Source organism: Melitaea cinxia, chromosome 21 (assembly GCF_905220565.1).
Source record: "Melitaea cinxia chromosome 21, ilMelCinx1.1, whole genome shotgun sequence".
In the NCBI taxonomy this organism is placed as follows: Eukaryota; Metazoa; Arthropoda; class Insecta; order Lepidoptera; family Nymphalidae; genus Melitaea; species Melitaea cinxia.
This window is the reverse complement of record NC_059414.1, coordinates 5,965,996-5,989,604: the sequence shown is the minus strand read 5'-3', so window position 1 is coordinate 5,989,604 and position 23,609 is coordinate 5,965,996. Positions and strand designations below refer to the sequence as shown.

Here is a 23,609-nt window from a genome sequence, read left to right as displayed (position 1 = left end):
ACTAATTTAAAAAAATCCATTTATTTGTTACCGTTATTTCAGTTGACGAATTTGTGCTATGAGTTGGTTGAAAGGAAATTTGTGAATTTGATTCATTTACAGTTGTTAAATGAAAAGAATCTATCAAATTTAATATTAATGTGATGTGATGCACATAAATTTTAAAAAGAATGCAACACGATCGTAGTTTTAAGCGTGTCCATTTATAACTGATGTGAAATTAATAATCTGTTCAAACATCAACTTACTAAGCTTGAATTGTTTTAATTATGGATTATTTTGTGGCGTTTGGTGTTGTATTTATAAATATATAACGTTTACTCATATTAATGTGTAATAGTAACAAAGACCTGTTGGATTTTATTATTGTGAAATAATAGACAAAAATAAATACTGGAGAGTTTTATTTCAATTTATATTTATCTATACACCTATATTTACGAAAACCTTAAATCTATTTACTATATTGTTGTTAGTTAAAGCAGTGGCTGTTTTTATACAATATCAAGTTTTTATACAAGGGCTGCTTTTATACAATATACTGACTACAATCAAAGAAAAACGCAATAGTTACATCCTGTAACAAAAACTAAAATAATATACCCGACTATTATAAAACAAGTGAGATTCTATGTATGCAAATAAGTACACATAAAAAGTTGTTAATATTGACTCCTATCATTTTTTAGAAAAGTTCAAAAATCTATAAAGTTCATAAACAAGTATAATAATCACTGCATCTATAACTAATATACTAATTCACAGATAAAGTTCAGTCAGGAATTTGACTTTACTTTGTATCTAACAAAAAGTTACTAAATTTTTCCCCATGCTTAAAGGTATTTAAATAGCTTACACGCAAAATGTACAAAATACGAAAAAAAAGTTTTTTAAACAAATATGATAATTATGTTAGTAATGATAAGTGCTAGTAATATGCACCTCTTCTATTCCATCCTCCTCTCCCACGCTTCTCTCCTCCATCTCTGTCTTTACGAAGCTTCATAGCGCTGAACCGGTCAGCCATCTTTTGAAGCTCATCAGGCACATCTTGATTAGCCTCTTGCAGAATCTTTATTAATTCACTAGCGTGAGCCCAGTCACTTCTTGTAATAAAAGACAAGGCTATTCCTGTTTTACCGGCTCTACCAGTTCTGCCTACCCTATGTACATATTCCTCAATTTGACGTGGAAAATCAAAATTAATAACATGGGTCAAGTCTTTTATGTCAATACCTCTAGATGCGACATCTGTCGCCACTAAAATGTTAACTGTTCCTTCAAGCATATCTTCAAGAGCTGCCTCCCTGTCGATTTGATCACGATCTCCATGTAAAGCTTGGCACTCTATCCCCTTTACTGCCAGATCGGTGCTTATATGTCTAGCGGTGGCTTTCTTGCCACAGAAGATTATAACTTTTTCATCTTTATTCATATTCTCAATAAACTCGTATAATGTATGCTCCTTGTCATCTTCTTCGACGAACATAATTTTCTGTGTAACAGTATGTACTGCAGCGAGATCTAAAGATCCTACGTTGACTTGTATAGGATCTTTCATATAAGTCTGTGCAAGACGCCGCACTCCCGAAGGCCAGGTAGCTGAAGTCATCACGGTTTGGCGATCTGGTCTAACGTCAAACAAAGATTTTTTAATCTGGGGTTCAAATCCCATATCTAACATTCTGTCCGCTTCATCCAAAACAATATAGGAAAAATTAATAGCATTTAAATGTTCCGCCTTTGTAAGATCGTTCAATCTTCCAGGGGTGGCGATCACTATATCAACACCTTTAGCAACAGTATCGATTTGTTCTCTTCTATCTCCTCCTCCATAGAGGCAGACAGACTTAATCCCTCTGTATTCATACTTTATAACCTCTTTATGAATTTGTAGAGCAAGTTCTCGTGTAGGAGCTAAGATGAGAACAGTAGGCCCCTCTCTTTCTTCTCTCGGAGTCGGCTGTCCATCAATATGAATTAATGCTGGTAACAAAAAAGCCAAAGTTTTTCCCGTACCAGTCTGAGCTATGCCAATCATATCATCCCCTCTTAATAAGATTGGCCAAGCTTGACTCTGTATAGGGGATGGCTGCTTAAATCCCTGTTTATAGATTTCTTTTAATATTTCAGGGTAGTCTTGGAATGCTTGTTCGAATGTTATTACTGGGTTGGGTATCGGTGGTAATCCTTCTTTCTCCTCAAAGGTTCGGTTAACTTTTATGTCGTTATTTGCTAAACGCCACCGAGAAACTTCAGCAGGAGTCATATTACTGACAGTTGGATCTTCTCTATAGAAGTTTTTGTTAACCTTTGGCAACCTCTCCCACTTCTCTTTTTGGGCTTTATCGCATGCGGCATTAAGTTTATCCCAGTCTATAACCTCCACACCATTTTCATTTAGCATCATATACTCGTTTCTATCAATGCTTACCTCATTTGTAGCAGTGCTTACAGCATTTTTATGGTTATTTGGATTTTCCTTTGGCGTAGGCGGCTTTCGCTCTTCTACCAATTCGTTTATCAAACTTTCTACTTTCGATATAGCGTCATTAGTACCAAACAAAGTTATTTCAGTGGAATATCCACTAGAATCGCCAATTTTGACTTTTGCATCCGTTTCGTATTCAAGATCACGAATCTTACTACCTCCTTTGCCAATAACACGCCCGACTTTATTAGATGAAATTGTGATAACTTTTCTATTAGTATTGTCATATCGAAAGTTTCCTCGGTTTCGGCTTTCACTATGGTGTCCACCACGTGCTCTCCAAGTTGTATTGTAGTGCTGACCTTGACCTCGAGTATAACCACCTCTAGTTCTTCCTCGGTTGGTGCTTGAGCCGGAGACACCGACATTATGAGATGCAGCAACCGGTGCCTGCACCGTATCCCACCCTTCTCCATCACTATCCCAATTTTCTTCCATTTCACAATTAACTATACTTGATTTTATTTGGCTAAACAAATATATGTTTAATAAATTGGTTAATACAAAGTAGTATTTTAAAACATAAATCAAATACTTCAGTTTTCGGTGCTCTGAGTTTAGGAACGTTGCGTCCACGGAGACGTTACGGATAGTAATGAACTACACCTACAATAATTGCTCATGGTGTATGAACAATGACTAAACAGCAATAAAAAATAACAACAGATGAATAGACCAGCAGGTAATAGTAAAAAATTTCATTCTATTCAAAATCAAAATACAGTGATAGTAACATTAGCATCATCTGTTTTTCTCTACAGTCGGACCTACCAACCTTATCCTGTGTTGCCAGCCCCAAGAAACTAAAAAACAGCAGCTCACCAATAAAAACACAGGAGAAAACAGTACCTACCAACCTTATCATAAAGAAAAGAAGCAAAGGTAGTCGTGGGTCGTAACGTCTTTTATGTGTAATCGATTACACGTAGTTTCGTGGATACGCGTAACTAGTTTCGAAACTGCTTATTTTTCGTAACTAGTTATTTTTGTATACAGCATCAGTACGGGACGGCGACGTTATATTACTTTTGTTTGTATTATGGATAAGAAGTAGTTATATGTTATAACTTGTAACACATACGAATGCCGTTACGTACGTTAATATTGATGGATAGTATAATCAAATTAACTTCATACTTTATCCAGGCTTACAACTGGCTGCAAAACGAGTTATTTAAATTAATTTTTTGATTTTTGTATAGATATAATAATCGATGCAGGCGTATTTAGAAGTTCATTTGATTTTATTTTTCGAGATACATACATTATAATTAAAAATACAACAAAAGCCCACACTTTTTTAGTATATACTTCAACGCGAGACAAGTAAATTCGAAAATATTTAAAAAGAAACATGACTGAAATTAAAATTTCTTTAAAAAACTGTACATATTAAAATAAACTTAAGCTCATAGTAATTACGTACAAAATCGCATGAGCATATTCGAAAACAAAAATGCACCTATAGTACTTATAGCCATCTCTTTTTATCCTACGCGTAAGCGTATCTGCGTATTGTGTTACGTTATTAGGCAAAACGCTTATGCGCCGGTCGTTGTGTCAAGTTTTTGATAAAGCTGCGTACGTAAAAAAACTGCGTACGTAAAATAATCGTTACATGCGTATCGGCGAAACTACGTACATGGTTATTAGCTTCGTAACTAGTTATTGAAACCGATTACGTTAAATAACGCCCAACGCTAAGCAAAGGTATGATACATCCTAAGCCTAACAGAGTATAACAAATGTTATAGATTTAAAGTTAATGAAAAATTAAATAAATAATTAAATTTAACAAAAATCAAAATATAAAATAAATACTGAAAGAGAATGTTTTACTTTACAAAGGAAATGCCTCGTATTTGTAATATGAAACATGTAAACAATTTGTTTAACGTTATTTATTATTCATTTTTCCTCCTTACTATGTGCACACTTCTAGCCGCTGCTACTACTATCAGGTGACATAACGTGGCGTTTTGGCGGGATTTTTAAGCAAACAATATTAAAAGATGATTTTGAGTACCTTGAAGGCTTGAAATAAATAAAATTTTATTTTTTATGACCGGACTGATCCGCATATTGTACGAGGGCGAGCGGCCTGTGTTGGTAAACAAATCAGGTCAACATGACCGATAATATTTGTAATTTTTAAGTTTAAAAAGGTTTAAAAGAAGTATACAAGTAATAATGTGATTAAAAAATACTTACGTATGAAAGGTAAAGCCATGTTTTAGTAAATTTGACGTGGCAGATCTTTTTTTGCAGCAAAAAACAGAACAATTTGGCATTTTTTAAAGGACCTTGATTCAATCGCGCAACTAGATTTAGTCTAGTGATCAGTGCGGCTGCAACTAGTTTTATTGTACGCATATGGCCATTTGGCCTTATACCTTGACAGAGGGGAACGCCTCGCCGGAGAAGTGTGCACATAGTAAGGAGGAAAAATGAATAATAAATAACGTTAAACAAATTGTTTACATGTTTAATATTACAAATACGAGGCATTTCCTTTGTAAAGTAAAACATTCTCTTTCAGTATTTATTTTATATTTTGATTTTTGTTAAATTTAATTATGTATTTAATTTTTCATTATCTTTAAATCTATAACATTTGTTATACTCTGTTAGGCTTAGGATGTATCATAAAATACCTTTGCTTCTTTTCTTTATGATAAGGTTGGTAGGTACTGTTTTCTCCTGTGTTTTTATTGGTGAGCTGCTGTTTTTTAGTTTCTTGGGGCTGGCAACACAGGATAAGGTTGGTAGGTCCGACTGTAGAGAAAAACAAAAGCTACCGATTTATCGGTAGATCTACCGATTTTGGCCCTTGTCTACCGATATACCGATTTAGCAGTGCTATCTACCGAATTTTTGAATTTTCAACTAATGTAAAATAATTTTCTAAAAAAAAAGGTAAAATAATATTCTTAATACGGTAACACTAAAAGAAAACGGTAACACAAAATCAATGCACGGGGACTTCCCGAAATTCTTCCCACCACGTCGAATATGACCGTTCAAATCCACGGTGTGTTAAAACAAATTGTACTAACACGTCATATAATAAAGTTTATTATTGTCTGGTGAGTATACAAGGGAAAATCCCTGAAGATAACTTTCTTCGGGTTTGTTTCTTGAATTAGGTATAGGACTAGTGATGGATTATTTTTGGATTATATCGATGGTTTAGGATTAGTATTCGGATTCATTATTGACATGGGAAGATTCAATTCGCATTTAACAAATTAAATGTAGTTGCGAAATTTTGTGAAGTGTTAAGCGAATTCATCGCTAATTTATACTTCTTTCACGGCAATGTGCTATTCTGTTGCACTCACGGGAAGACGGGAATACTAATAATCTACTTAATTATTAGCAATTTAGCAGTTGCTGCGAAGAATGAAATTATGCAATTATTATCTTTGATTTGTTTGTATTTATGATGCTTGTATGAACTACTTCTATAATTAATGTTTCTTAGTGATAAAACGTATACGCTTTTGAGTACTTTCTTTTTCTGTAATGTAAAATAATTATAATTATAAATGGAACAAAAATTTGCACGCTGTTTAAGGTAGATTATATGAGACATTCTAACTTATAACACCTTATATATTAACTATATTCATGCAAATAAAGAATTTGATTTAATTTAACGGAACAAATTTAAATAAATAAACGCATTATTGACTTAAAATACTTTTGTTTTACTCCGAGTAAAAATCTACCGATTTCTACCGATTTTTCGGAGCCAAAAATACCGATTTTTTATTTTACACTTTTGCAACACTGAAAACAGATGATGCTAATGTTACTATCACTGTATTTTGATTTTGAATAGAATGAAATTTTTTACTATTACTATACTCTTTGCTATTACCTGCTGGTCTATTCATCTGTTGTTATTTTTTATTGCTGTTTAGTCATTGTTCATACACCATGAGCAATTATTGTAGGTGTAGTTCATTACTATCCGTAACGTCTCCGTGGACGCAACGTTCCTAAACTCAGAGCACCGAAAACTGAAGTATTTGATTTATGTTTTAAAATACTACTTTGTATTAACCAATTTATTAAACATATATTTGTTTAGCCAAATAAAATCAAGTATAGTTAATTGTGAAATGGAAGAAAATTGGGATAGTGATGGAGAAGGGTGGGATACGGTGCAGGCACCGGTTGCTGCATCTCATAATGTCGGTGTCTCCGGCTCAAGCACCAACCGAGGAAGAACTAGAGGTGGTTATACTCGAGGTCAAGGTCAGCACTACAATACAACTTGGAGAGCACGTGGTGGACACCATAGTGAAAGCCGAAACCGAGGAAACTTTCGATATGACAATACTAATAGAAAAGTTATCACAATTTCATCTAATAAAGTCGGGCGTGTTATTGGCAAAGGAGGTAGTAAGATTCGTGATCTTGAATACGAAACGGATGCAAAAGTCAAAATTGGCGATTCTAGTGGATATTCCACTGAAATAACTTTGTTTGGTACTAATGACGCTATATCGAAAGTAGAAAGTTTGATAAACGAATTGGTAGAAGAGCGAAAGCCGCCTACGCCAAAGGAAAATCCAAATAACCATAAAAATGCTGTAAGCACTGCTACAAATGAGGTAAGCATTGATAGAAACGAGTATATGATGCTAAATGAAAATGGTGTGGAGGTTATAGACTGGGATAAACTTAATGCCGCATGCGATAAAGCCCAAAAAGAGAAGTGGGAGAGGTTGCCAAAGGTTAACAAAAACTTCTATAGAGAAGATCCAACTGTCAGTAATATGACTCCTGCTGAAGTTTCTCGGTGGCGTTTAGCAAATAACGACATAAAAGTTAACCGAACCTTTGAGGAGAAAGAAGGATTACCACCGATACCCAACCCAGTAATAACATTCGAACAAGCATTCCAAGACTACCCTGAAATATTAAAAGAAATCTATAAACAGGGATTTAAGCAGCCATCCCCTATACAGAGTCAAGCTTGGCCAATCTTATTAAGAGGGGATGATATGATTGGCATAGCTCAGACTGGTACGGGAAAAACTTTGGCTTTTTTGTTACCAGCATTAATTCATATTGATGGACAGCCGACTCCGAGAGAAGAAAGAGAGGGGCCTACTGTTCTCATCTTAGCTCCTACACGAGAACTTGCTCTACAAATTCATAAAGAGGTTATAAAGTATGAATACAGAGGGATTAAGTCTGTCTGCCTCTATGGAGGAGGAGATAGAAGAGAACAAATCGATACTGTTGCTAAAGGTGTTGATATAGTGATCGCCACCCCTGGAAGATTGAACGATCTTACAAAGGCGGAACATTTAAATGCTATTAATTTTTCCTATATTGTTTTGGATGAAGCGGACAGAATGTTAGATATGGGATTTGAACCCCAGATTAAAAAATCTTTGTTTGACGTTAGACCAGATCGCCAAACCGTGATGACTTCAGCTACCTGGCCTTCGGGAGTGCGGCGTCTTGCACAGACTTATATGAAAGATCCTATACAAGTCAACGTAGGATCTTTAGATCTCGCTGCAGTACATACTGTTACACAGAAAATTATGTTCGTCGAAGAAGATGACAAGGAGCATACATTATACGAGTTTATTGAGAATATGAATAAAGATGAAAAAGTTATAATCTTCTGTGGCAAGAAAGCCACCGCTAGACATATAAGCACCGATCTGGCAGTAAAGGGGATAGAGTGCCAAGCTTTACATGGAGATCGTGATCAAATCGACAGGGAGGCAGCTCTTGAAGATATGCTTGAAGGAACAGTTAACATTTTAGTGGCGACAGATGTCGCATCTAGAGGTATTGACATAAAAGACTTGACCCATGTTATTAATTTTGATTTTCCACGTCAAATTGAGGAATATGTACATAGGGTAGGCAGAACTGGTAGAGCCGGTAAAACAGGAATAGCCTTGTCTTTTATTACAAGAAGTGACTGGGCTCACGCTAGTGAATTAATAAAGATTCTGCAAGAGGCTAATCAAGATGTGCCTGATGAGCTTCAAAAGATGGCTGACCGGTTCAGCGCTATGAAGCTTCGTAAAGACAGAGATGGAGGAGAGAAGCGTGGGAGAGGAGGATGGAATAGAAGAGGTGCATATTACTAGCACTTATCATTACTAACATAATTATCATATTTGTTTAAAAAACTTTTTTTTCGTATTTTGTACATTTTGCGTGTAAGCTATTTAAATACCTTTAAGCATGGGGAAAAATTTAGTAACTTTTTGTTAGATACAAAGTAAAGTCAAATTCCTGACTGAACTTTATCTGTGAATTAGTATATTAGTTATAGATGCAGTGATTATTATACTTGTTTATGAACTTTATAGATTTTTGAACTTTTCTAAAAAATGATAGGAGTCAATATTAACAACTTTTTATGTGTACTTATTTGCATACATAGAATCTCACTTGTTTTATAATAGTCGGGTATATTATTTTAGTTTTTGTTACAGGATGTAACTATTGCGTTTTTCTTTGATTGTAGTCAGTATATTGTATAAAAGCAGCCCTTGTATAAAAACTTGATATTGTATAAAAACAGCCACTGCTTTAACTAACAACAATATAGTAAATAGATTTAAGGTTTTCGTAAATATAGGTGTATAGATAAATATAAATTGAAATAAAACTCTCCAGTATTTATTTTTGTCTATTATTTCACAATAATAAAATCCAACAGGTCTTTGTTACTATTACACATTAATATGAGTAAACGTTATATATTTATAAATACAACACCAAACGCCACAAAATAATCCATAATTAAAACAATTCAAGCTTAGTAAGTTGATGTTTGAACAGATTATTAATTTCACATCAGTTATAAATGGACACGCTTAAAACTACGATCGTGTTGCATTCTTTTTAAAATCTATGTGCATCACATCACATTAATATTAAATTTGATAGATTCTTTTCATTTAACAACTGTAAATGAATCAAATTCACAAATTTCCTTTCAACCAACTCTTAGAACAAATTCGTCAACTGAAACAACGGTAACAAATAAATAAATTCCAATATAATTACTAAAAGTCTATACAAAGCAAGTAGACCAGTTGATTAAAGGCGCTGTTGAACTTATACAATTTCTAATCGTTTCATCTCTTTGAGAAGTTCGACGCCCATTTTAGCGGGAGAGCGAGTGACAATGACGTTCGCTTTTTCTAAAGCTTTTATTTTATCCATAGCACCTCCTTTTCCTCCTGAAATGATGGCTCCAGCATGACCCATACGCCTTCCGGGTGGTGCCGTAAGGCCTGCGATAAATGACACGACTGGTTTCGCTTTTTGTCCCTGAAATCAATCGATGACATGCACTTTAATATTTGCCACAATTCCAATTAATATTTTTTGCTTCAGCCTGTAATATCCGACTGCTGGGCCTCATAGGCCTCTTTCCCCATTTAGGAGAAGGATCAGAGCTTAATCCACCACGCTGCTCTAATGCGGGTTAGGGGATATATTCTCTACTATTAGTAACGATCGCTATCAGGTGTACATGATAACAACCAAGACCGACTGCTTAACGAGCTCACCGAGGCAGTGGGGAGACCCACAAAGACTGCGCAAGCATCCAGACCACGGCAAACATCTATATGGCCCATGCAAATGTTTGTCATATGCGGGGATCGAACCCGTAACCGCCGGCGCAACAGCCACAAACCAGTGCTGTGACCATTGAGCCAACGCGTCGTCATATTTTCAACGATAGTTTATTTAATTAGTGAAACTGCAAGGTATCTTTTCCATACGAGAAGCTCCTTTTTCTCATACTAGTGCAGTACAATGAACGAAAAAGTAAAAAAATGCTTAAATGTTACATATGATAAGTACAACAAAACCAATTAAAATGATAAGTTTATTAATGATTATTATTTATCTACATAATGATGTACCATCTATATTGTATATTGCAAGGCTTGTAAATAAAATGGTGATTGGATGTAGACAAATCTATGAAGATATAGGTTTACGTGAGGGACATAATACAATTAGGGGTCGTCCATTAATCACGTGAGGCTAAAAGAGGGGGGAGGATGTTTGATCGGAATACATCACGAAATATCACAAGGAGAGGAGAGGGCTTACATTAAGATATCACGTGTATTTATTTTTCGTTGAACGCGCAAATTCTAAACCAAAAACAACCAGCAACCTTAACGTCTGTCTAGAAATTTGTATCACAATACTTAATTTTTAACAGACGAAAAAACGGTGGAGGTTCTCAAGTCGATGCGTATATTTTTTTTTATGTATGACCACGCATAACTTTTTACAGTGTAGTCAGATTGTTTTTATACATATATAGGCTGGCGTTTCACCGCTATTTCACCTAATGATAAGTGAAAATGCGGTCTAAAATGGAGCACGCTTACCTAGAAGTAACCTATTCACTCGCGACTTAAAGATCCCCAGGTCATAGCTTTTGGGAAACACAGACGCTGGTAGAGTGTTCCATTCTTTGGCCGTACGGATCACCAATGTACTAGCGAATCGCTTAGTGCGTATAGGGGGAATGTCAACCATATAAGGGTGACGTAACACAGAGCGTCTGGTTGTACGATGATGGAAGGGGAAGGGGGGAATCAGGTCATGGAGTTCTTGCGCACACTCTCCGAAGTGTATCCGATAAAAAACCGACAGGAAAATTTTGATAATTAAAAAAAAATGGTCAAAAAGTTGCTACAAAACATTACGTGATTAATGGTCGACCGAATAAGATGAATTTAATATTTTGTCAAACAAACTGTTTAAGTACATACTTAACATTTCTAAAGTAAAGTAAGAAGTATTATAAAGTAAACCTCTCAGGCCTGCTTAGCTTACACTTTTTAGCTCCTTTCCTTTTGTTTACTAACCATAGCAAAGAGTATCATTTACCTGCGGCTGTTTAAGGTAAAAGAAAATTTTAGTTACGCTCTTATAGTTAAGGTATAAGAAAAAGCACATTCATTGGTTTTTTAATAGAACCATCATTTTTTAAATTATCTTCATTATTAAATGTTACAACAGTTTCATTGACATTGAAGAACATTGTTAAAAACACATTTAACAAAAAATATTGTTACAATATTTTTTTTTTACTAAAACTACTATAATTAATTCAACTTACAGTGTTGTTCTGGGTCAAGTAATCAGACGCCAATTCCTCCGCATTGCCTCCTATTTCACCAATAAGAATAATCCCTTTAGTTTCTGGATCTTTCAGGAACACTTCCAAGCAATCAATAAAGTCCGTGCCATTGAAAGGATCTCCACCAATACCAACACAGAGCGTTTGACCAAGTCCAGCCTGTAATGGGAATCTTCAGCATAATAAATTTATAGTTATGTCAATGACCAATTGATTTATTATATTAAAACATATTATATATCTTAGAAGAAAATAATGTGTCATGTCATGTTGCACTGGCGGCTGCGTATACGATTCCCACACATATTATATTTGTCTTGGCCATACATATTTACCATAGTGTGTGTGTGTGTGTGTGTGCTTGAGTATTATGTGCGTTCTCTGCTGAAAGTTTCAAAGAGATCCAAATAGGAAACGATGATTAATGGGACGTTATTTTAAACTATTGTGTGTTGAAACAGGGATTCCAAATACTTTATTCAAATTTGATAGGTTAAAATACAATTTTTATCTGGGCATTTTTCGATCAGGATCCCTAATGGAACTTAACATTTTATATCGAAGTTTTTCCTCAGGTTCTGCGGACCGCCGCCATAGGAGAAAATCTTAGGGGCGACCGATGACTGTAAATTATTTATTTTTTATTTGTACTATAATCAAATATTTATCGACAGCCGGAAACGAACCCGTAGTCATGAGCACAATAGCTAGTTACTGTGATCACAGAGTCAAACTGACTTCGATAAAAAAGCACTGTAGAATAATTTTAATAAAACCTATGTTTTTTGTCAGCTGACTCTGTCTCTTCTCCTTTACTTTTTTTAGCTGGTGTTTAAGAAGATCTTCGTGCAGTTCAGTCTATAGTTTAGCCGGATACTTGATATTCGGCAGCAAAATCCGGCCAGTATTCGGCTAAACTCTCTATCTAAGCTATTCGTTTCATCTCTAGTCTATAGTACTATTCATTCTTATCTCATATTACTTCAAATCTTCTCCCATATTGTAAATAAACCAATAGGGGATCGGAATTTTTTTCCGAAAGCGTTTTAAATTAATCTGGATGGATACTTATTTCCATAAAAAACAAAAATCTATTTATTTATAGCCTTTTAGATACTGAAAATCGTATTTCAATATTGTTTGTTTAAAAATCCTGCCAAAACGCCACGTTATGTCATCTGAGAGCGCGTGACGTCATTTGTGGTAATAACAATGGCCGCGTTCCACCTAAGGCCCGCAACGCTATCGATTACTACCGCTAAAATTGCCGTTCCACGAACATAAAAAACGCCGCGAGCGTTGTGGGCGAATTTTATAAGTGGAAGGCATATTTGGGTGCTGGTAACAACATTTAAAAAATTTTCGCTCTGCAAGTTTATGTAAATTTGGTCGCATCGCGCGAGAGCCGCGCGGTCTTTGTGCTACTTGGTATAGTGTCACAACCAAAAAACCATCTTGATCTTTTTCTAATGTATAATAAAAATTAATAACTGTGTTATAAAATATTTTTTACATAATTAATTTGTTAAAAATTTCAAGTATGTTATAAAACAACAGTCAATAAATGTAAAATAAAAAATCAATTTTATGAAACATTTATTTTTAAATTGATATAGTTTATTAGGTTTACGAATAAATCGAATATTTACGATATAAATAAAATAGCATTTTATTATGTTCCAGAAAATCTGAGTGTGAATGTGAGTTGCATAGTTTTATTTTGTCGGCTTTAATTTTTTATAAACTCAATGACATTGACAAACATATTTATTAACAAATAACAAGACAAACAGATTTAAATTTGTATTGATAATGTGAGAAAAAAAAAAATTATACATTTATTTACAGAAATTATCGTTATATTATTTTACAGTAATTTTCGCATATCTTTTTATTTTTATGAAAGTATCAAGTGTGGTTTATCACACTATAACAACAGTCGCTTGGCGCGTGTTAGCGAAAGAGACGGCTACGCAGAATTTGGCGTGGATCTTACCTCTAAGAGCGCTGGCGCTCGACTGATTTACTAGGTTTGATGCGTGGTATTTATACACCATCTTTTTATTTTTAATACAAAAGGTAAAGGTATAATTGAATATTTTACTTTTTTTATGTTCCTAAATGATGTAAGTTTACTTTGGTATAGATAGTTCCTTAAAATTTCTGTTTTCTAAGAAAAATGTCGCTTTTAAAATTGTACTTATTTGGAAAATATTTGTAACTTTAAAATTTTATTAAGAATTTACGGAGATACAAATGGAAAAAAAAATCTACATTATGTATCAACAAAAACATATTCCACATATTACCATATTTTTAATACAGTTTTAAGGTAGAGGTATTATTGAAAAATAGGACTTCAAATTACACATTTCGACCGTTTAGCCAGAGAGGCGGTTGATGAAAAGGTTAATAATTTTGTATATACAATATAAATCAAAATTTTGATTCATTATGTTACTACAACAAAGGTTGCTCTATTATATTTCAAAAATATAAATTACATTATTGCATCCAATACTATGATTAACGACGTCAAAATATTACAATTTTGCGGATTGTTACCAATTTTTGTGAAATGGCTCTTAAGTGACAAGGGTCAATTGTGTGCTCGCAACATGGCGGCACGGTAAAAACATGATGCGATCGTTGCGGACGCTTAGTGGAACCCGGCATGTTCCCCTAAATGACGTCACGCATGTAGTTGGTGTTATAGTACAGATCAAATATATACAGTGTGTCCGGTCACGACCTAGCGATAATTTAAGGTTACAAAATATATCTAATTTTATCGACAAAAACAACCACATATGGGGTTCTACCCCCCTCCTGTCGGAATGGCCGCCATTTTAATTTTTTTTTTATTCTTGAGATACCTCTGACAAAAGATGCAGATTTCTCTGCACAGAAAGGTCCTAGAGATGTAAAAAAAATGTTATTTAAAAGACAAAAATAGCATCTATCAAATAAAAATAAATATCATGAAAATTTTTCACTACAAAATATCTTTAAAAAATTTACAATGCTAGTTTAAGTAAAAAAAATGGTAGTTTTTTTTATTTTTCTTAATATACTTCAAAAACTAGCACATTGATACTATTTTTTTAATACTTACCTAATACTTAAGGATGTTACTTACAAATTGACAGTAAAATTATTGTTCTTAATTGCATAACTCGAGAGTTAGCGCTGTTTGAACATGACCCTTTTGCGGTTGTGTATAAGCCTTATCAATTATCGATTAAATAAAAATTATAATTATGGATTAAATAAAGATACAATATAACTTAAACTTTTAATGGCATTAAGTACTTTTATTAGTTAAATAATTGTTCAAAATGTTCTGCCTCTATTCTGAAACAAAATTCTCCACACAACCCATTTTGACAAATGCAGCATCACTGCTATTCTAGTCTAACACTGAGTCTGGGATCTCGGTAAATAAGTTGAAGAACTTCTTCCTCTTCTTGCACTGACGCTATGCGGGAGCGTTCATGTCAAGAAAAGTTTGTCGACTAGGTGTAGGCCGGTCGGGGTACCTCTGACGATACATTCGTACGGCAGCCGCAGCACTTCCATTACATCTACCATACATGAAATCATGTCAGCTATGTGATGAGACGAATAGTTAGACATATTTTTATCAGAAAAATACGCAGTCACTAGCAAATCCAGCAGGATATTTCGGTGAAGGAATAGCACACAAAATGGAACGGAATAGTAGCGATCGCAACGCAGAGCGGAGGACAACTGATCTATCAAACATTTATCATCGAAACCTGCGCTGGTGATGTTTTGACATGATGTTTTGTCCTACTTATTCACTGTTCTAACAATTATACCAATCATTTTCCCTCCTTGTCACACAAACCCTATTCAATGTAGCAGGTAGAGCTAGCTCTAAGCAGCGGCCCGCGCAAAAAGGTCATATTCAAACAGCGCTAACTCTCGAGTTATGCAATTAAGAACAATAATTTTTATGTCAATTTGTAAGTAACATCCTTAAGTATTAGGTAAGTATTAAAAAAAATAGTATCAATGTGCTAGTTTTTGAAGTATATTAAGAAAAATAAAAAAAACTACCATTTTTTTTACTTAAACTAGCATTGTAAATTTTTTAAAGATATTTTGTAGTGAAAAATTTTCATGATATTTATTTTTATTTGATAGATGCTATTTTTGTCTTTTAAATAACATTTTTTTTACATCTCTAGGACCTTTCTGTGCAGAGAAATCTGCATCTTTTGTCAGAGGTATCTCAAGAATAAAAAAAAAATTAAAATGGCGGCCATTCCGACAGGAGGGGGGTAGAACCCCATATGTAGTTGTTTTTGTCGATAAAATTAGATATATTTTGTAACCTTAAATTATCGCTAGGTCGTGACCGGACACACTGTATATGTACATATATAACAACAGATATGACTGACTATATTTTACTGAAACTTTTTATACATATTTTACAGGATTATATAACATATTGGGTGAATTAATTGCATACATAAATTCTAAAACATGAAAGTTTTAATTAAATAGAGATATTGTAAATTTAGTGAAACCTATGTCAAAGTATTTATATAAATATTTTGATTTTCTATTAAAAATATTTTTAGTAATTATAGAACTTACTTCAGTAGTCTGATGACAAGCCTCATAGGTTAGAGTGCCAGACCGAGACACAACCCCAATGCAACCCTGCTTATGGACAGCAGCTGGCATAATACCAATTTTACACTTTCCCGGTGCAATGATGCCAGGGCAGTTAGGTCCGACAAGCCTTGATTTGTTTTGACGAAGCAGTGCATGTTTAACACGCACCATGTCCTAGAAACATTTCAAACGTATATTTATTAAATGTGTATATTATTTATCACTGGAGGTTACTCAATTGGACCGTATATATATAATGTATATTTGGGCATAGCTTCGTCGTTTATGAACCGATTTTGATAAGTCTTTTTTTTGTTGGAAAGGAGATATCTCTAGTGTGGTACCATGATAAGGAAACCAGGATCTGATGATGGGATCCCAGAGAAATCGAGGGAAACTCGAAAATCCGCATAACTTTTTACTGGGTGTACCGATTTTAATGATTTTTAATTTAATCGAAAGCTGATGTTTATCATGTGGTCACATTTTAATTTTATCGAGATCTGATTACAACTTTTGGAGTAATCTTTGATAATGTGTATTTACTTGACTATTTTTTCATGTAACTACATGGTATAACTTGTCGATATAATTGAATTCAGTTTTTTTTTTGTTTGCCAGCAAACACAATTATTGTTGAGTCAGCTAGTTTATTAATAAAAAGTAAGTAACATTTCAAATAACTTCTTTATAATAATTATACAGTTATTGAGACATAACAACTTTTGTCTGTAGATGATACAGTCTCAGATATAAAATCACAAAGCAATTAATGACAACAATTGGTTCAATTGGGCAGAATTTATTGTAGTTGCAAGGCAACATATGAATAAACAGGATCCACATAGTATTGTCTTTTTAGCTATTGCATATTGAAAAAGCAATACTGGGATTATCATTTAAATTACTAATGTTGTTGACAAAAGTAAAATTTATATAAATATAACAGAACTTTTTATTAAAATTTTATAAGTACAAAACTATAGCACACTAACTCCTGTCAATCACCTTGTTCCAACGCCGTGTGTTTTATAAAGGAAATAAATCTTATATATAAAAATGAATCGCAAAATGTGTTGCTAAGCGCAAAACTCGAGAACGGTTGGACCGATTTCGCTAATTCTTTTTTTAAAATGTTCCTTGAACTACGAGGATGGTTCTTACGGAGAGAAAAATTCTAAAAAAAAAAAATTAAATTTCCTGAAAAAGTCTAAAAACAACACTTTTCTATACTGCCATACAAAAGATTTGTGATAATACTTAAAAGTCAATTTGAACTTTAATACCATACGATAGTTTGTGTTCGGCGATACGAAGTTCGCCGGGTCAGCTAGTATTCAATAAAAATACCAATTACTATATGTATAATTAAATTAAATTACTATATGTAAATAAATTAAATATTATACTGTAGATGTAAGTAAAATTGTAACAATCGTTGGTGTACCAAATAAATAAATAAATAAATGTATATTTTTTTACTTGCGACCCGCCCTAGATTTTGCATGATGCATGACAATGCTGATACTAAACATAAAATATAAAATAAATATTTGCAATGTAAGCTCCTGGGGGGAATTGGGTATAGAATCGGTAACGCGCTTGCGATGCTTCTAGTGTTGCAGAGTCTATAACCTACGGTAATCGCTTACCTTGCCGACCTAATTGTATATCATTACATAGTGTAAAAACAAAGTCACTTCCCGCAGTCTGTATGCTTAAATCTTTAAAACTACGCTACGGATTTTGATGCGGTTTTCTTTAGTAAATACGAGTGATTCCAGAGGAAGGATTTTACATATAAATACTAATATAATATAAAAGAGGAACATTGATAGTTTTAGAGGTTTCTAATGTGATGTCGTAAATAAACACATTTTTTGCGCTGCATTGCAAACGAACCTTGCTGAACCCTACGAGATATATCAAAATAATGTACTACAGTATTGTACGCCTTATAAAGGTCTACAAAAAAGTCCGCGATGGTATATGTCTATCTCTTAGGGGTAACCCACAATAACCATTTTTTATCGTTTACTTTTTACGAGAAGTAATGGCTTATTAACAATTAAGTACCATAAATGCATTGTGCATTTGGTATAGATTAATATGGGCAAACAATACAATACATACAGCATGTAATTTAAATGAATATTTTCGAAGATATTAAAGATTTAAAATGCAGGGACATAACAGTTGCGGCGGTACCGGTCGCTGGCGGTGCCGCAATTTTTTCTAAATTGTATGTTCTTATTTTAGTCAGTATTAAGGTTAATTTTTAATCTGCATTTATAGTAAGTACATTAGATTAGATAAGATAGACTAAAACCATAATTAATCAATTCAAGAGTAACCTTTAAAGAAAACATGTTTATATTGTCTAATGAGATAAAAGCTGTGAACGTTGTTTATAAAGACATTCTGTAGTCGTCTGTAGTGTGTCTGTGGGTATATTGTTAGTATCAGCATTTCACCCGTGCAAAGCCAGAGTGGGTCCCTAGTGTCTAATAAATTTTTAAATTGGTTTGATATGGATTAATGTATATATGCATACATACATGTTGAGGAACTCCTTCAGTGATGCACACAATGAGGGGTATTTCAGCTTCAATGGACTCAAGGATCGCAGCCGCCGCTCCAGGTGGCGGAACATAGATCACAGATGCTTCCGCCCCTGTCTTTTCCTTGGCTTCCCTCACTGTACCGAATACGGGCTTGCCGAGATGTTCAGTGCCAGCTTTTTTAGGTGACACGCCACCAACAATTTTTGTCCCATAATCAAGGGCTTGCTGGGCATGAAAAGTCCCCTGTTTGCCAGTGAATCCCTGTACTATTACTTTTGTATCACTTGTCAATACCAAGTTTTTTCGTGTCTGAGCATATGGTGTGCTACTTGAATATCTAACATTGCCAAGCTTTAAGCCATCTAGAAAAAATATGTATATATAATGATATTTCACTATTGATGCCATTAAGAATGAATTTAAGTAACAAATGATGGTTTGTCAATCTAATTTAAAAAAAAAAAATACTGTAAAGGGGAAAATACTAAAATTTCTATTTTATTCATAAAGGTACTTTTAACCTTTTCAGAACTGAAGTACCATCTGATTTTTTTATAATTAACTTGGACTTAAAATAATGCAAATTTTTTGCAATGGGGTCTCTTCATTTTAGAAGTCAGGTAGATAGGACACTCTTTAGTAGTGGTTTGCCAGAGGCACCTAATCGAACAGATTGTGTATATGGCACATTGTCAGTAGTCATATCCTCATCATCCAAAGATAACTCCAAGTTCGACAGATGTCTATTATGTAGAGCATCGAACATATTTGAGAAAAAAAAAGACGTTGAAAATCTAAAATACACACTTCCGAACTTTTTCTTTTAAAGAAAATCCATAAAACTTACATATCATCCAAAAAATAAGTTTTAGTCAACAACTATGGCCTATTGAATATTACGTCAAAAGGTACGACATGACCACTTTTGTATACATCATGAAATATTTGGTAAACAAAAAAGCAAAATAATTTATGAATGTATTAAAAATTAATCGAAAACATTTTTTACTAAAAGTCAAGAAATTTGAATTTTGAAAAACAGACAATCACCTATACTCTCTTCAAAAGTTCACAGACCACTTGTCAAACATGACAAATTATTCTAAATAGTCTTTTGCCGTATAAAAAGTTATTCTATTAACATAGAAGACAAAAATCATTTTGTCCTCAAAGGTGCACAGGGTCTGAAAGGATTAATTCACAATATGCCACACCCATTATTTAATACTTATTCTTATAAGGTAAATTTTATGCATCAAACGAATAAATTTTATGCATCAAACAAATAAATTTTATGCATCAAATGAATAATTTTTATGCTATAGTATACAAAATACATTACGATAGTGATACGAAAACATTTAAGATAAGTTTGTCATCTATTAATGTTTCAAAGGTCAGAAAATATATTGATTAGGAGACCTTCATGGTCTTAATGGAACTTAATAACAAATTTTTCAATAAGAAGTATCGTAAGGTATACTTTTATGAAGTCTATCATTTAAAGTATCAAAAAAATACTATCTAATTGGTATATATATTTATAGATGAAGGTTAAACATAATTAGGGTGACATTGATAATAGTAGAAACTTTGTGACCAACTTGTTTGAGATTTATATTTATTAGGAAGTAGTTCAAATTTTAGTGTCAGATAAATTATCAATATAAATAAGGTGTAACTATTTAACAAGGTGTGTAACCAGTGTCATAGAAAAATATGGAAATGTTTGCAAGAAAATGTAAATTAAAAAAACTTGCTTTTGAAAAGTTAAGTATTAGGACATTCTAACTGGAATACAATTTTACCTTTGCAACGAGATAAAATCCGTACCGGTACAGCCATTGTATAAGAAGTTAAAAGATTTCAGAAAGATTTCTGTGACACTGACATAGTACCAGCCATTACATAATTAAACACAGTCGGAGCAGTCGAGCAGTAGGCCGGAGTAGACAAGGCTTGGTGACGTTCCCAATTACCATTATAAAATACCGGTAAATACTGTTAATTTTTTCCGATTCCTTTTATATCGTTAAAATTTTTACCGCTAATTAGTTAACGTAAATCGACACCAACAATTTATACTACGCCAACTCGAATTTTCGATAAGTTGATTTTCTTAATGCAACTTGAATAAATATGTTTTTTTTTTTGTAATAATAAAAATTGTGAAATTGCAATGAATAAATTAACTATTAAAGATACCAAAATTCAAATAAGTTTCTTAATTAATATAAAAGGTATCACGATTTTCCCTCTTATAAGCCTCAATTGTAAAGTTCACTTTTATGAGTAAGCTTAGTATAAATTGCTGGTGTTGAAATGTTTTTTAGCTTTAAGTTTTAACGATAAATAGAAATACGACATTACCTCTGACGTCACTAAATGACTATTATTACCGATGCTTCTTCTACATTACATAAATAAAAGTAAGTGCAAACTTTTATTTCCTTAAGCTTTTACGTACCCTTAATTCAAACAAAAATGTTGTTTTCTAATGTTTACCCGAATTTAACTCATTATGATGAAACAACATTTTCGGAGAATTATGGAATCCAAAGGAGATGGTAATGGCCAGCGATTCTCTCTATTGAAATTTAGATATTTTGTAATTGCAATAGCACCACAGACTATCCTTGGTTGGATTCGGTATTCTTTTGCGAGAATCTGTTTTTTTTTTAAATCTAATATAATGGCGAGCTTTGTTTAGACTATGTTTATTTATTTATTTATTTACTTGCACCAACCAGATAAACACCAATACATCACAAAAAAGTAGCATGAATATAGAATGTTGATTGTTGAGTGTCACCTCAATTACAGGTGCAAACCACAATGCGAATTAGACAATTTTTACTTCAATTGAACATAACAAGTAAATAATAAGTAACTAACACTGAATTAAATTGCAATTATTAGAACATATATAATAAAACAATTAGAATAACATTGATCAATACTTAATTATTTTAACTAAATGAGAATATAAACATAAATAGACGGTATAAGCTAGATTGAATTAAAAATTAAAAATTAATTACATGTGAATTTTTGACAATAGACGTAGATAAATGCAAAACCATCAGGACATTATATACATACATCAAGAATTCCAAGTACAAACTATCGCTTAAAATTCATAATATTTTAAGCCTATACGTTTTCTAAATGAATTCAGACTATTAGAGAATATATCAATTTCATGGCTTGAGTGGTTGACGGACACAGTGGTATTATGAATAGCATTGTATGCTTTCGTGACTCTGTTTAAAGGAGAAAACAGCCCCAGATTGGATCTAGCACGTTTTTGAGCAAAAAGCCTGCATTTGTTGACTCTCGGTAGGCGCTTAGGTGTATTTATATCTAACAAAGATAGAAGCTGTATGCATGTAACGTAGTGGCACCAATCGTCGACACTTTAAGGAGATAGTGGACTTCTTTATAAAATTAAAGGTCATTTAGTCATCTTTAAACCAAAAGTAACAATTGAGTATAGTAAGGTATATTCTTGATATAAGAATAGGATGTAATATTTTTATTAACTATATCCGGATTAGAAAAAAATCTTAAAAATGGAAAAAGTGTATAAATCTCCAATCATCGACACCGAATCTCCAGTAATCGACAGTTACCAATTACCGCCTCCCAGTTATCGACTATTACCTATAATGTGTATCTGCCAAATCGCGGCCTCCTTAGTGGGTCGTTAAAATAAAATTAACAGTTTAATAAGTATTCATCACCAATTTTTTCGGAACCATCTGTAAGAACCAATCATCGACACATTATTTCCCAATAGTCGACACTTGTCGATTACTGGTCTCTCGACTTTGTTTAGTTTACTTCAAATATCAAAGTAAATACACAAAGTAAGAAGAACTACATTCGCTTGTCAAACGAAAAATGTTTTCAAAAATTATTATCGACCCGTGTCGATTATTGGTAAAAGTCAGTTTATGAAAACCAGTGATCGACACCAACATTATACTAATATCAAAATAACCTTAAACTTTCGTTAGAACAAAAATCGATCGTATAGTTCTTATAATAACCCGTGAAAAACATAAAATCCAAATATGTTAGACTACATTAGTATTATTAATAAAAAAATGTACCCACTTCCTTAAGGATTTCACTAAGAAATGTTGTAATTTTCACCGGTACTCCAGGCGCAATCAGTTGTCACACCGTCATTTTCAAAAAAAAAGACGGATATCGCTCAAAAGTCACTGGGAGCCAATCAAAAGTGTGCTATCTATGGTACAGTTTTGCTATATTAAGAAATCGTTTTCCTACTCTTATTTTATTGAATCAAAATATAAAGTGTCGGTTATTGGGTCTTGTCGGTCATTGGTGCCACTACGGTATGTATGTGTGTATGTTATGGAATCTTTGAGTGAATCTTCAATGGAAGTTTAATTAATTTGAAACATTGCACACGTATCAAGGACCGATGACAATGCAATAATTCAATAACAGTTTCCCAATATCTTTATTAGGACCGACATGATTAATAAATTCTTTCGTGAATCCTCTAAAAGGAAGTAAGAGAGATAAAGGTAGCGTGCGATCCACGCATGCCTGCTGTTTCGGACTTACTCTTTCGCTCAGGTACTCGGCACAGCACAACGGAGGCAGATACTTTTTGAGGCTAGTTGCATTTTTACCTTGTTTATTCCTTACTAGCTGTTTCCCGCCCGCTTCGCGTGGCGTAAGTTCGTGGTTTCGTTCCACGCGGAAT

At 33.4% G+C, this 23,609-nt stretch overlaps 3 protein-coding genes across 4 annotated transcripts; 1 reads left to right on the top strand and 2 right to left on the bottom strand.

The window, feature by feature from the left end:
* Positions 1-387: 387 nt before the first annotated feature.
* Positions 388-2,929, bottom strand: LOC123664261 (probable ATP-dependent RNA helicase DDX43). Its single transcript, XM_045598855.1, has one exon. It carries the CDS (start codon positions 2,927-2,929, stop codon positions 929-931), a length of 2,001 nt encoding a protein of 666 aa, XP_045454811.1. The 3' UTR covers positions 388-928.
* A 3,689-nt stretch (positions 2,930-6,618) lies between these two features.
* Positions 6,619-9,160, top strand: LOC123664260 (probable ATP-dependent RNA helicase DDX43). The gene has a single exon (XM_045598854.1). The coding sequence runs from the start codon at positions 6,619-6,621 to the stop codon at positions 8,617-8,619; it is 2,001 nt and encodes a 666-aa protein (XP_045454810.1). The 3' UTR covers positions 8,620-9,160.
* LOC123663820 (succinate--CoA ligase [ADP/GDP-forming] subunit alpha, mitochondrial) lies at positions 9,155-20,834 on the bottom strand. 2 transcript variants are annotated; one of them, XM_045598457.1, is made up of 6 exons: positions 20,677-20,834; positions 18,863-19,230; positions 16,284-16,478; positions 11,634-11,813; positions 11,402-11,407; positions 9,155-9,814 (listed from the first exon to the last, which is right to left on the bottom strand). In XM_045598457.1, exons 1-6 carry the CDS (start codon positions 20,711-20,713, stop codon positions 9,599-9,601), a joined length of 1,002 nt encoding a protein of 333 aa, XP_045454413.1. In that variant the 5' UTR covers positions 20,714-20,834; the 3' UTR covers positions 9,155-9,598. The 2 variants fall into 2 exon arrangements, with proteins under 2 accessions (XP_045454413.1, XP_045454414.1); XM_045598458.1 differs by lacking the exon at positions 11,402-11,407 and having other exon boundaries at positions 20,677-20,833.
* Between the last annotated feature and the right edge of the window lie 2,775 nt (positions 20,835-23,609).